Source organism: Corapipo altera, unplaced genomic scaffold, assembly GCF_003945725.1.
Source record: "Corapipo altera isolate COAL_440 unplaced genomic scaffold, ASM394572v1 94, whole genome shotgun sequence".
Lineage (NCBI taxonomy): Eukaryota > Metazoa > Chordata > Aves > Passeriformes > Pipridae > Corapipo > Corapipo altera.
The window spans coordinates 1,931,409-1,946,037 of NW_020884950.1; the positions used below are offsets into that span (position 1 = coordinate 1,931,409).

Below are 14,629 nucleotides of genomic sequence, written 5' to 3' on the forward strand. Positions count from 1 at the left end.
CATATTGTTTGATGTTCCAGAGTAAAATAGGACAGTAGGTGTTTTCAACATGAGAATCATCCCCCTCCAAAAAAACCCACTCAAAACACCAAGAGCACTATTTTAAAAAGTATCTTGCTGGGTGAATTGTTGTATCATTTGAGCAGTTCAGAATGTGTGCAGTAAATTAGCGGTTCTAAATGTACCATGTGCTGGATTTTTCAAGCAGATTTTTACATTTATGTTTTCACTAAGTCTTAGCTAATTGTTATGCCTTTCACCTTGAATGCCAATTGTAATAATAATATTACATCTGCAGTCTATTTCTCTGTTCTTAAATTACAGCAATCAGGAATACTCACTAGGTAAAATCCTGTATAGTTACTCATAAGAAAATATTGAAATCAGATGAAAAAATGTTTAGCTTGCATATTGCCTTAGACAGCCCTGGAGAGCTGCCAGGCAGTCAAGGTATTATTAGAAAAGCTGAGCAAATAGCTTAAAGGGAGAAGAGCTGTGAATGTAGAGGCATCAGGTACCATTGGATCACCAGATTTTAGGCTGGTATTTTTTTTTTGTAGTTCAGTAAAGTCATTTAAAAATACAGCATGGCAGTTTACACATGCTGGGTTTGGTTTTGGCATGTGGATATAAGGAGTAAGTGGTACAGTTTTGGCATGACATACGAGTGCTTTCCCAAAGGGATCAAGTGCTCAGAGGTGAGTACAGAGTTTTCTTGAAAAAATGCTCCCCTTGGCCTCCAAGTCTTCAGGTGGAGCAGAGGATGAAGAGCTAATAGACCCTGGGTTCCTTGCTCAGTCCAGCCTTGTCAGTCTCCACACACTCCAAACTGCCCCAAAACAGGGGTCACCCCATTCAGGAGCGCCAAGGAAAGATGTTTCTGACAGCCCCTGGATTCAGGGTGGGGAAACCAGCAAAGGAAACACCATTTTTTTCAAAAGCAAATGTTGAATCATTTTGCATGAGCTAACAGAATAATTATTGGCACTCTAAGCATTGAGAGAAAAAAACAAAACTGGTTATTTTATTCACATAGATGCTTTTTTGAGAAGGAGAAAGGTTGGTTCCCACTGCAGAGCATCATACAGTGGAAACAGGATTTACCTGCCAATAGTATTGACTAACAAAAGGTGTGTGGTGCTTGAGAATTTAATATACAGCCAAAAACCCTCCTCTTTTCCCTCTTCTGGGGTGCTTTTGTACCTGAAACACTTTTTTTTAGTTGGTGCGTTAACGTTCTGTAACAAATGAGATGTCATGTGTCAGGGAAATAAGATGAAACGGAACCATGCAAATGTTTGGCACTTGCTCTTTTCTCCTCTCCTGCCCTAGCTTTGCCATGCAGGATCAGGGGAGGGGTCAGAATTCTTTGTTTGCTAGGTTTTTTTTACAAATACTGAGATTCAGCTGTGCACCATCTCAAAAGAAGGGTTTGGCTTTAAAAAATGCCCATCCAGGACACTATTGTAATGTGGAAATGCTGCATTGCGAGCAAGGGGAGGGCTTGGCACTGTCCCTGTAAATAGAGTTCTCAGGGCTTGGTTTCTTTTTAGTGTGAGATACCTGAGATTTATATATAACAAAATAAAATTGAAACTATATATGCCCTCAATATATGAAAAAAAAAAAAGACAGAAGGGAAGAGTAATGGTTTGTCATTGTTTTGCAAGTCAGGCTTTGGCCTATTCTTGTCATAGCTATCTGAAGTGTGTTTACATATAGTTTGCCTTTCTGGTATTTTGGGCTTGCACAGACCTGATCTCCACCTATTTTGTGTCAACAGTTGCTGAGATTGGTGTAGAGTGGTTAATCATCACAAACTGAAACACCAACACGTGGAGAGAGGTGCCCTCAGAGACCCTCTCTCACACTTAAATCAGACTCTTGCCCTGGGCTGCACCTGCATAAAACAAACTGCCTGGCTCAAAACTCAGCCTGAAATAGTATAAATGGGGCAAATATTTCCTTCTTCTTGGTTCAACCAATTTTCTCTTCTGAAAAACGAAACACAGCCAGAGGGGCAGGGCGAGGACGTGCTTTCGAGGGTGTGTGTTTTGCCCTGCCTGCCCTGGAACGATTTTGGTGTAAATGATGCATGGCTGGCTACACCAGCCTTAGTGCCAAGCAGGCTTCAGCCTTTAATTTGACTTTTCAAAAAGAAAAGAAACGGCAGCAGATGCTGAAAAAATATTCCTTCTGCAGTTCTTCAATGAAATCTAGGTCATGTAACAGTTTCACGGGTTATTTTTTTTTTTTCTCTGCCTAGGCACTGTAGTCCTTGTGGCTTTTTTGGCTAAGGATAAAGTGTGATACCAATAGCTGCTGTTGAATTGAGATTTATCCCAGAGACGTCCAACTTCTCACCTGGTTTATAAAGGTGGTTTGTACCATCTGGGGGCTGATCTCTAAGCTTTCTGTGTCCCGTGGTCTCACAAATTCTTTTAATCTTTGACATTCCTCTGACCTCGCTGTGTGTATTTTGTTGGTGTTGTTTTCTGACGGTGTCTTTTCTTCTGCTCTGAATAAAATGCTGTCAGGAGTAGGATTATAAGCAAAATGAATTACTTCACTTAATGGGAAATAATGTTTAGATAAAGTAGATTACAAATAGGCTATTAGTAGTGGTTAGAAAACAATGTTTTGAAGTAGGATATCTTGGGGCAGGGAGAGTTTGTTCAGAAGTGTGGGGTTGTTTTTCAGGTTGGCTGTGACTCAGAGTTGTATCTTTTGTGGCTTCTGGGGAAAAAAAAAAAGAAATAAAGAATTCAAACCAGTTTTTCAGGTGCCCACATCACACAAAATACATCAGTGTTCTTGTATTTGTTGTCTTGGTTGTGGTGAGGAGGGCACAACCACAGGAATCAAAGCTTCGCTCAACAACCCAAACCGGTGTCTCGGGGTATAGCCCAGAGCCTCTTTCATGTGCAAACACTGGTCCAATATAGGGGTATATTATAGTTTCTCTTTGGGGGCCGCAGGGCGTTTTCCCCCAAAGACACTTGCCAAGACTTTTGGTTTGGCCACCCTGGGCTTGCTTCTCCTTGTGCTACGGGCTGGAGGAGCTCCTGAAGGGTGACAGGGTGTGTGGAGTTACTTCATACTACTTCAGTGGCCTTTGGAGATGAGGAGATCCATCCAGGAGTGCAGACAGATTATTTCTCACACCCTTCAGTGAGCAGGAACACAAACTAGCAGCAAGATGTGGGAGAAACCTTTCTTCTTTCACTTGGGCTGGAGGACCAGGCGCTGCTTCCAGCTCCCATGCTGTATGCCTGATGAGTAGGAATGAACAGGGAAAAAGATGCTTGGACAAGGCTCCCAAACTGATGTACGGAAAAAACCTTGGGCCTCAAGGAGAACCCCCTGTGTTTATAACACTTGTGAGACATGAGAAAACTCAGATATCATGCAGGCGCCTCTCACGAGCACTACATTCCCTTAAATAAGAGGTTGTGCTGATTTGACAATGGACATGGAATTGCTGGAATAGAGAGGAGTGTTTTCAAAGAAATAACCAATATTTTGCTATCAGTTCTCATCTGTTCCCAGCATAAATCCCTGCCATCGAGTGGGGCTCAAGTTGTTGGTTTGAAGTGATCTGCTGAAGAAAAACTGCTGGGTTGCATTGTTGGTATGCACCAGATGAGGACCCGAATTACAGAGTCCAGACAAGCTCTCCTAAAGGACCAGGTGGAAAGCTGTCTTTCAGACCCTCCTCAGAGCTGTTAGAAAACCCTGAGCTGGGAGATGTGCATCTCAGCCTGGGCTGCTCTCAAAGCTTGTAGAGAGCCTGCACACACTCTGTTACGATCGTTTTTGTGGGAGGCAAGGTTTTGTCTGGTAGCATGTTATGTGCCCAACCACAGCACTCCAGGGGGACCAGTGCAGTTCTGGGTGGGAGTTAGAGCAGCCTTAGTGCTGCTCTACTAGATGAATCCTTGCCATATTCCTTAAAGGCTAATTGTGGCACATGGAGATCAGCAGAGTACAGCTGCGCTGGGATTTAGGAGCAGGGAAGAGACGGGAGGTCAGCTCCACTGGCGCTTTGCCATGTAAAGATTTCCCCTTACATCATCTGGCTGCCGAGGGCGAGTTTACATCTGCCTTGCACCCCGAGGGAATTGCGGTGTCAGGGAATGAGGTTGCTGAGAGTTCTCCCCACTGCAGCCGAGACCTGCAACACGGCTGGTGCTCTGACTCCCTGGCATCGGCGGGGAGATGTCTGAATGCTGGACCTGGATTTTCACCAGAAATGTTCCATGTTAGCAAAGCTTGTCTGGGTGGAATATGTGAATGAGAGGGAGGAGGAGACGAAGGAGAGCATACCAGAAAGGCCAACAGCATCTCACCTGTGATGTAGAAGGGCACGGGAGATGGGTAGAGCAGGGAGATGTATCTCCAGGGAGCCCTTCCCCAGGCACGTTGGCTCTTCACTCCTCTGCAGCAAGTCCCTTCCTTAAATTTCATTCAGAACTAGCCAAATAAATACAAATAGATTTTAGCCCCGTCCTGCTGGGGAACAGGGAAAATTTTGCAAGACGGGATTGTTTCCTGCTTGGCTTTCTCCTAGAAAGGCTCATTGAGCAGCCACAGCCATGAGCCCTGCAGAGACATGGGACTAGGGGAGCATTTTGGCCAAGGGAGAAGCAGGGCCAGGAGCTTACGGGTCCCAGTTTGATGGAAAGCCACCAGCTATCCCTTCCGCATCCAGAGCACAAGCTACCACCAGGCTTGCTACTACCCCAAGGCAGTCACCATGTCTATGTGTTTTCTCATAGGGCTGGTAGTGACAGGACAAGGGGGACTGCTTTAATAGAGTGGGTGTAGATTAGATATTAGAAAGAAATTCTTCACCGTGAAGGTGGTGAGGCGTGGGAACAGGTTTCCCAGAGAAATTTTGGATGCCCCATCCCTGGAAAGGTTCAAGGCCAGGTTGGATGGGGCTTGGAGCAATGTGATCTAGTGAAAGGTGTCCCTGCCCATGGCAAGGGGGGGTTGGAACTAGATAATCTCTGTGATCCCTTCCAACTCAAACCGTTCTACGATTTTATAATTCTATGGTGGTGGGATGCTCCCCCAAATACAGTCTTTTTATTTGGAGGCAAGATGTGCCTAGCAGTGATGTGAGAAGAAAACCTGTTATGGAGCAAGATGGGAAGGCTCCCAAGCTTAAAGGCTTGGGAGAAGAGGAGATGGCCAAAGGTAGAGCTGGTGCGTGCTGGGCCGGCCAAAATGTGGGGCATAGCCAGCTCTCTTACAAGGAGCACATACCTGATCTCATCTCGCTGCTTTCTATTTTTGCCCTCGATATGCTCACTGCATTAGCAGACTTGGCTTGGGAGGCATTCGATAGCACGCTCCTGCTCTAAAGCAACTTTTCTGAATGCACAACATGAATCCTCCATTGGTGGGGTCACGCAGTAATGCTTGAAGTCAGAAGCTATTTTTAAAACTAAATTGCAGAACCACACATGGCTTTCATTAGTGCTTTACATCAAATTTGTCAGCTAATTAGTGGTTTTTCATCACCAGTTTTTGCATAGTATTTTATTTATTCGCTCTTCAATATTGTCTTGCGACAAACCCCTCAGCCCGATATACAGTCCCTGGCACTGGTGCTGCCAGCAGAGGAGGGAGGAAGAAGAGAGCCTGCAGGAGACCTTTCTGATCCTCCTGATGGATGGGCTCTCTGTGTTTGGAGTATATTCCAATATTACGTGTCTGGAGTGGGCGGTTTGCAGCCCGTGTACTCTCTTCCCTCCCTACCTCCATTTAGTGTTGTAAATGATGTATTGCAGTCCTGAACTGTCTTCAGTTCGGAGGAGGAGGAGAAACCAAGAAAAGTTGCCAAACATGACTTCATAAGGTTTGACTTTAAATTGAACAAAGTTTCTTGAGCGTCTTGGATTTTTTTTTTTTTCTTTACAAATAAAGGGAGTACAGAGAGCATGGATTGCTAATGACTGGTAGTTACGGGTCATTAAGCTCACTAACTGACTTCGAGATCAGAACTTTCTAATAACAGCAGTAAGCACTCTTTTAACATTTATTTCTCATTTTAGGGATGGGGAGATGTGATTACCATTTGAAAGTCTGCAGTTATTTTTTTCTGTTCATAATTACAGAGGCAGCTTGTTATTTTCAAGGCTGATTTTCAAACATTTGAAAGTATTCAGTGAAATAATTTCTGTGGTGTTTTTTTTTTTTTTTCTTTTCTTTAACTGACTCCTTTAAAAAGCTCTGGAAAACAAACACAGAGGGAAAAAATGAAAATATGTTAAAATAAGGAATAAAGCAGTTACTGAAGTGTAATAATCTCAGTTTATAGCACACTTTCCATTTAAATTGGTTTTATTAGAGATAAACCTGTTAAGCGTTGAGGAATTAAGTGCTGAATAGAGAAGGTTGTTTCGCTGCTGTATAAATGAAGGATCCCAGTATGCAGAAAAGAGTGCGACTTGATTTTACAAGTGAATAATTTGCCAGTTTGAAGGGCTCTGGTTACTTTGGCATCTGTTATAGAAATGATGATTTGCTTGTTGTCAAGAGGGATACTGTTTTTTTCAGAGGGGCAAGAGAGGTTTTAGCACTGGGGTTTGTAGGCACTTCGGGCTTTCTCATTCTCCTTACTCCTGGTTTGCTAGAAGGAGCTCAAGGAGAAAATGAGGCAGAGAGATTTTTGGGAACTTCTTGGCACTGCTAGTGAGACACAGACTTCTGTCATGCAGCGCTTTGGGACAATATTGAGAGGGACCAGCCTGCGACTTCAAGTAGCAAAAGTCAGTAATGGTGTGAAACTCTCTTCATTTGGGAGGGCTGGGGGCAGAGAAAAATTCAATAGACCGCAAAGTCTCAGCATCATCTTTCAGACAGCTGGTCCTGGAAAATTTCATTGAAAGACTGCAAATTGGAAGTCCCCACAATCGCTCTGTCGATTCTTGAGCAAAGGTGACTTTGGAAATTTGTGACAGCAGAGGAAGGTCTTGTTTTATTCACTCAACAGAAGTGAAATACAAGGGGAAGGGAGAAAGAACAGATCTGTGCGGAAAATGTCACTTGGGCTGTAACCTGAGCCTTAGCGAGCTGTGCCTTTCGGAGGGTTTGGTGACCCTCTGAAAATCCTTGCTCTCTGGCTGCTATTATTGTAGCCAATTTCCAACTAAAATAAGTCTTTTGTCATCACTAGCCATGCAGCCTCTTGCTGAGAAGAAACAAAACTTGTGCGTGGCAGCGAGGGCGGCCAAGCTGAAGGTCAGAGTGCAGAGGCAGATTGCTGCATCCCCGGGGCTGGGGCTGGAGCTCACCCGTGGGACCGGCGATGCACCAACAGGGGAGTCTGCCAGTGACCTCTGGAGACAGACCCCAGACAAGAAACCTAAGAGAAAACATCCTAGTAAAATGCAAATGGGAGAAAAGAGGGTTTCCTCCTCCTCCTCCTCTTTAGGCTTATGCAGGTGGAGTTGCTGGGTTTTTTTCTTGCTTTTTGGTATGCAGCAGAAAGCACAATCCCCTGTGTCCAAACAGGGCAAGGAAAACTTAAATTGAAAAAAAATAGTAAATACCCTAAACTTTTGTGTTTGCCCAACTGTTCAAATGTTTTCTCCATGCCAGATCCTTCCTCTTGCAAAAGAAAAAAGGAAAAAAAAAAGAGCTCGAAGAAAGCAGCCCAAATCACTTTGAAAGGTTCTCAGCTCTCCTTGAGCTGGGAGGTGGGTACAACTTGTACACTGAGGGATCTTGTGTTGTCTGTGCCACTACCCTTTTGAGGCAGAAAACCCAAAACAAAAAAACCCCTTTTTTGTCAGAGCAAAGGTACCAATACATAGAGCCACTGGTATGGGGAAAAATACCTTATGCAAGTTTTTGAGCCTGACTGGGTCTTTATGCTCATGAGTAAGGTTATACGTCTGTCTTAAGTTTTATTCTGAGTTGTATTTTGATAATACTCCATTTCAGTAGCATTTAGTATGCAAATATGTTTTTTAGGTCCTGCTTCCTCTGAACTTTTAAAAATTAGAGTGACTTAGGGTTTCTTCTCTTAAGATAGGTGAATATGAACATTTGGGAAAAGGGACAGGGAGATTTTTCCTGTTAGCTTTTCTATTCCGTCATTTTTACTGATGTTAACATCAGCCTGGCACCCTGGGAATTCAAAGAGTGATCAAAAGATCACTCTTTCTCAAAGAAAAAAAAAACCAACAACCCAGAATATAAAGAAATTAACCCCATGTCCATGTATTTCTGCAGCAACAGCTAGTTCACAGTTTTGCTTGCAAAGAGTTCTCAAATGTGATTTATAAACATAGTAGCACTGCATTGTGCTCTCTCAGGGCAAGCCACATTAATAGTTTTAATCTGATGGGTTCTTAGGAATTCCAGGTTTAGGATGCAGGAAGAAACTTGAAAGTGAATACTTTCTTCTTTATTTTTCTTTTTTCTTTTTCTTTTTCTTTTTTTTTTTTAATGCATAGTGTTTTGGAGTCTACTATAATGCAAAGTAAAGCGTTGTGTTACAAAGGCAGGGAGGATGGGACAGAAGGTTAAAGGGCATCCTGGAAACAAACAGCTGGACCAGTTTATTTAAACAGATACAAGGATGGGGAGCTGACCTCCGTTTGACTTCTAGTGGGAGGAGCGAGAATGTCATTTTATTACTTTGCCCAGAAGGAAAATGTTCTTGTGTCTGAATTCCCCCCGAAGACATCCAAACACTGGGCTGTTTGGCAGAATTGCTACTTATAGAAAATACTTACATGAATGCATAGGAAGAAGATAACTGTTAAGTACCTGTGTGTAAAACGTTCCTAAAGCAGATATCCCAAGCGACAGCATGGGGCAAATGGGTGAGAATATGTTTTACCGTAGGCACGTCTGGCAGATAATTATTGGTAAATCCTAGATATATAATTTATTCTGGTATATTAGTGTATAAACTATGTATAGTGTAGTTTATTATCTTGAGATCCCCCCCTTCTTCTTAAAAGTGCTTGTAGTTTGGAGGAGAAGGAGGAGAAGGTCTTGAAGTTGGGGTGTGCATGCTTGATGTTGCTCAGCATTTCTTTGGGGTCAAAGCTGTTGAAAAAATGAAGGTTTTGGTGACCAGTCACTCTCACGGCTACCAAAAATCCTCCCCCCGTTTCCACAGTACCAGGTCCTGGGAATGCAGCAGGAGAAGGATGGAGTAAACACAGAAAGAGCCTTGCCAGACTTGCAAAAAGAAGTGGCTGAGGCACTAGGGTTCTGTGTTGTTGTTTTACTTCGAAGAGTTACTGTGAAAATTGCTTTCTGCAAATGCAGATTACAGATATTAAACAATTTTCCAATTGGTCATGGAGCTAAGGCAGCTAATGGGGGAAAAAAAGCAGATTTCTTTTAATTGCTTATTTCACATGGTGTTTGTGCTACACCTGTGCTTATAATGAGAAAGGAAAATTAGTCTAACCTTCTGCTCACATGATTCTAATTTTCATGGTTTGTACAAGATAATGATAAACTGATTTGCAACACTGTTTGCTGGCATTGAGGGTGGTGTTTATTGGAAATGTGTAGAAAAATTGATCCAATACTGTTGCTGACAAAACATGACCTAGTTCAGGTGTAAGGTTTCCAGATTGGCACCCAGATTTGGTGCCTTTGAGCCCGTTTCCTCAAGACAAGGGGTTTGATAAGGACTCAACATCTTGATTAATTTTTGCAGGACTTTGGGTAATGGGTGTCAGTGGGGAATGGGAGATAGGAGGAGTCCAAAATCACTGTGCTGGTCTTTGATGAGGGCAAAAGAAACAGCATGGGGCAGTGGTTTGCTATTCTTCTCCCCTCTGGTGTAGGGAAATGGGTGGGCAGAGCTGATTCCTGCGGAAAGATCCTGGTGGCTTTATCTCTGTGGGAGGAGAGCTCCTGCTAAGCCACCTCAAGCAAAGGCAATGAAAACAAGTATCAAGTATTCCTTTGTGAAGTTTCCCATCCCAGTTTACAAGTGTGGTGTGGTTTAGCCAATGCTCACGCGTCTTCCTTTGCTAGTAAATATTGCGGCGTACACATTTTTATTATTCTTTTTGTCTCTCATAAAGAATGAAAAGTCCGGTTATACAACTTTACTGTGATCAGATCTCTGTGAAGATTTTTTTCCAAACGGATTTTAACTGAACTTTCTGATGAGTGAAATCTCAAGAGAGGTTCTTCAAATGCTCTTCATTCAGACAGGTTCCCATCCATGATTTCCAGCCTCCTGACTTCAGAGCCACAAGGAGACTGGGGCACTTGTGATCTCTCTCCTTCTTCTGTTTTGCTCCAAATTATTTTGAATACTTCCAAATAAGCATTGCAAGACTAACCGAGGCATAGAGCTACAGAAACACAAGGAGTAGGGTTGCAGATGGCTATTTTTAAAAATGACCGTACCTTCTTTTTTTTATTATTTCCAAAGATCTGCTTTTCATTGTTCGGGGGGGAATTTTCAGTAGTCCAGTAATTACAGTTTAACAAGATGTTTGCTGTAAATGGTCAGGCCTAGCTGGAGAAAACAGGATTATAAATTCAATTACTGTAAAGCTATGACCTCGCCTTGACCCCCTCAGACTTTGCATAAAGAGAGGGAGGGGGGAAAAAGCCCACCAAGAAATGGCTAGGAGGAATGCATGGCTCTGAAGTCCCCAGCAGTGTGACTTAGTGGTGATAAAAGTCCAGACGTTCCCTCATTTGATGGGGTTCTGCCATCACAGTTCATTATCTTAATAGTGGGCATTAAAAGGGAATTAGGTTTGCAAGAGGTAGGGGCAGGTTTTGATAAAGAAAAAAATTGGAAAAAGAAGTCAGAGGACATAAGGCAGAAATGACACTAATGAGGGGGGAGGTAGCAGATGCCCTCACGAACATCTCGCTTCACACGTTTTTGTTTTTTCGGTGCCCCATTCTGTATTGAGAAGAGCGTTGCTGGTATTGTTTCCTGAAAACTCGGCTAATTCCCCCATGAAAAGATGAAATGGAAGTGTCCAACTGTGGTAAAAAGCAGGCAAACATAAATCAGCTTGGAAACCCCAAGCTCGTGCTCTCAAAGGTCATGAGGGTTAGAGGTTTAGCAGTGTTTGCATCCCCACGCAGCTCGATGGAGAGCGCCACAACAAGGGCAAGAGGGCTTGGGGATGGGTGGAAGACATCCCTTCCCTAACCATTTGCTTTCCTTTTTTTTTTTCTTGCAGGTTTATTAATGCTAGAAGAAGAATAGTTCAGCCCATGATAGACCAGTCCAATCGAGCAGGCAAGTCCCCAATAGTAACTGTATTCAAGTCACGCAGGCGAAAACCATCCTCAAGCCATTCACGGGGAGGTCCATTACCTGGTAAATAAATGAGAAATGAATGCTGGGAGTGATTGACAATTAAAATACAACCAGCTTTCTTTCATTACGACTCTAATCATTTTAACATGATTAAAAACATTTGGGGGAAAAAAAAGACATTGAAAATTCAAAACGAAAAACTAAAATGATCCGCTCCATGACCGGACTTTCTGTACGTGATCCCAGTTATTCTTATTTTTTTTAGCAGTTGTTTGGAGTTTTCCTTTTACCAGCTCTTTCTGCTCCTGTGACCACTCCCTGGTGCATGGCTTGGTGTGGAATTGCTGTAAACTTTATTACCTGTCAAAAGGGCAAAGGGGTCAGAATCGCTTGTGGGACTCAGTAAAGTTCAAAGACATTCAATGAGGTAGAGCTTTATGTGCTTTAATAACCCAAGGCAGCTTACTTCTGAAGCCGGCTTTTAATGTACAGTCAAAACCTCCAGTTCAGGTAGTGGTACTTGTACAGGGTTCTTTTGTCCCTTGGCTCTTCTTTTTAGTAGCTGTCTTTTGGGATTGCTGAGCATTTGCTGTTTACTTTGGGGGGATTTATTTCTACTTCTTTAAAAGACCTTAAGTTTCCACATGCTGGTTCTGTCTGGGGTCCTGGCTCGCAGCTCTGTGCGGGTATTTACCATCAAGGATTACCAGAGCCAGTTAGTCCCAGTTGGTTTTGTTTTCCAAGTCTTACTGTCAAACTCTCCAAATACATCGTTGTCCAAGATGCCTTTGGACCACACTTCCTCTACAAGTACATTTGATTGTTTGTCATTAGAGGTAAATATCTGGCATGGACATGTTCAGATCCCGCTCTTAGAAGGCACAGGGGCGTAATTTAACACACTGTGATTTCAGTGTGACTATTCCAGCCATAAAATCCGGCTCCTATACAGGTTTTTGCATTGACGTCAGCAGCGGCAGCAGCTGGAGCCCAGGCTCCTCATGTCTCAAGATTTCAGTTTGCAAACTTCATTTCCAAACTTGCAGAAGGAGATTAAGCCAAAACGTAAGCGTGCTTGTTAGGCCGGCGCTAAATTCACACAGTAGATATTTTTCCCTCTCTTTAGAGCCAACAGTGATAGCCCGCGGGTAGGGGGGATTGTGTCTCGATGCCATGAGAAGAGATGACCCTCTTGGCTGCTGCTAAAAAGCAATGTTCTGCACTTTTCCAGTAAGTCAAGGAACACCCTATAACCCCGACGGGCAACCGATGGGAGGTTTCGTGATGGACGGCCAGCAGCACATGGGCATCCGAGCACCAGGTAAGCCCCGGGAGAGCGTCACCCACGTATGGGTGGCCTCGGTCGCGCCACTGCAGGTAAAAACACCTCCGCCCTCCGCTGCCGTCCCAGCTGCCTGCCTTGCCTCACCTGTCTTCTGCCTGCCTTCCACACCGCCGAGGGAAACCAGGCACCTCCGTGCTCGAGCGGTCCTGGACCCTCTGCCGGTGCTGTGTTTTGGAAAGGGGCTTTTGGCACTATCTGTTGACTTTGCTCATTTTCTGGCATCTTCTTGGATTTTTATCTCCCTCTAGGACCTATGAGTGGAATGGGCATGAATATGGGCATGGAGGGGCAGTGGCACTACATGTAACCTTCACCTAGGTAACCAATGGCAAAGCCAGGGGGAAGTAAGTACAAACGAGGTCTTTGTTCTCACTTTGTCCGAGGGATATTTGTCTTCTTGCATTTCCCTATGTTCTCCCTGCCCATAGCCTCATGCTTGTTCCTTCCTTTCCATCCATCCATCCTACGCCTGGGCTCCTTCGGGTTTTCTCTCCCTCTGGTTCAGCTCAAGCTTTCCAAGCTCCCAAAACCCCCCGTGCGCGCGCGCGCCGTACATTGACGCTGCCGTACATCGACGCCGCCATACATTGATGCTATTATCCATCCCCGAGCACATGACAAAACAAGGAGCAGCCGGGGAGGTGGGGGAGCCCGTCGTCTTGGCAACAGACTGATTTGCAAAATGTAAGCGGTCTGCAGCAGCGCAGGGAGAGGAAAGAGCATGTCCCCAAAGTGTCATAAATCTGTCTAACCGCAGTTGATGCATGAGTTACATTTCTCCCGCTAACCTGCAAGACACCAAAAAAGCCAAGCGGAGACTTCTCGTAGGGTAGGAAAAAAGAAACACACCAAACAAAAAAACGGCAGCTTCACTTAGTTGCGTTTTGGAAGGCGATGGACGAAACTTTGATTTCTTTTTTTTTTTTTATTTTTTTTTCAAGTTTATTTCTCTTTGTCTGTCCATCATAATGGGATTACGTGTGGCAAAGGAAAAAGAGAGAATACAAAATAGAGGTGTGCGCAGCAGGCTATGGAGCTTAGCCCAGGCTAATTGACTATATCCAAATTAAGTATGCCATCACTTGCAGTGTGACAAATGGATTTGACTTATTCAGTATACAAAAATAGAGATCATTAATGCAATCTTCAGTGGCAGGCCTTGCGAAGAAAGCCTAGAAAAACTGTCCCAGTTTTTTTTTTCCCCTCTTGTCTTTTATAGGGGAAAATACATTATACAAATTTTTGTATTTTCTTTTTTTTTAAGAGTAAAGTGGTTTGAAACACCAAGACACCGATACCATGTTTAAATGGTGCGTGATTCTGTTCCTCTTGCTCTTTTCTGGAGTTGAAAGAGTTATTTCAGCATTTTTGTTGTGCCCCCAGCCTATATTAACATAGGGTTTGAAGTTACCCAGGGCAAGTGTATTTCGTAGTACTCTTCTCTGGGCCCAAGTCAAAACTAAGTTTTAACAATTAGCTGTGAAAACATTCCTCTGAGCTTGGGAATGCAACAGCCTTATTACCTCATCATGAAAATTTCTAGCTTAGTTAATTTAAATATTGTTTCTTAGTTTCTGGGTCAATTAAATTTAAATGATGTATTTTATGCTTCGTGACCAATTAAATTAATAGGTTATTACAAAAAATATTATCATCTTTTTTGATTAAAGAGCTGTGAGTACAGTATATTTTATAAGCAATTTTCATTAGTTCAAAACTGTTCCTTTAGGCTAGATTAAGCAGCTATTCATTGCTAGAGCCTTGAGACCTGATTCCAAGGTGTTCGGCGCATTCACAGCGCGCTCTTACTTAGAACTAAAGCCAATTGAACCTACTTAGCAATAGCGTATGCCTTTCACCCTTGATGATTATGGAGCTTATAGCTCTCCGAAACAATACACCTGTCAGTTCCCATCAGCTACAGCAATCCAAGCAGAAGGCAGAGGCCCACAGAAAGCAGGAGGTTTTATTGTTTTAGGTCCAATTTTTTTTCTTATTGTTCTCCC

The 14,629-nt window shown here is 43.4% G+C and overlaps 1 protein-coding gene across 3 annotated transcripts in view; it reads left to right on the top strand.

Annotated features, from left to right (window-relative positions):
• MEIS1 (Meis homeobox 1) overlaps nucleotides 1-14,629 on the top strand; it is a 208,871-nt gene that overhangs the window by 191,819 nt on the left and 2,423 nt on the right. For 2 of the 3 annotated variants that reach the window (XM_027663026.1, XM_027663025.1), the window contains exons 10-11: nucleotides 11,199-11,257; nucleotides 12,510-12,599. In XM_027663026.1, coding sequence (XP_027518827.1) covers nucleotides 11,199-11,257; nucleotides 12,510-12,599 — 149 coding nt within the window. Of the gene's footprint in view, nucleotides 1-11,198; nucleotides 11,258-12,509; nucleotides 12,600-12,871; nucleotides 12,968-14,629 lie in introns of all 3 variants that reach the window. The other variant, XM_027663027.1, reaches the window with a different exon arrangement.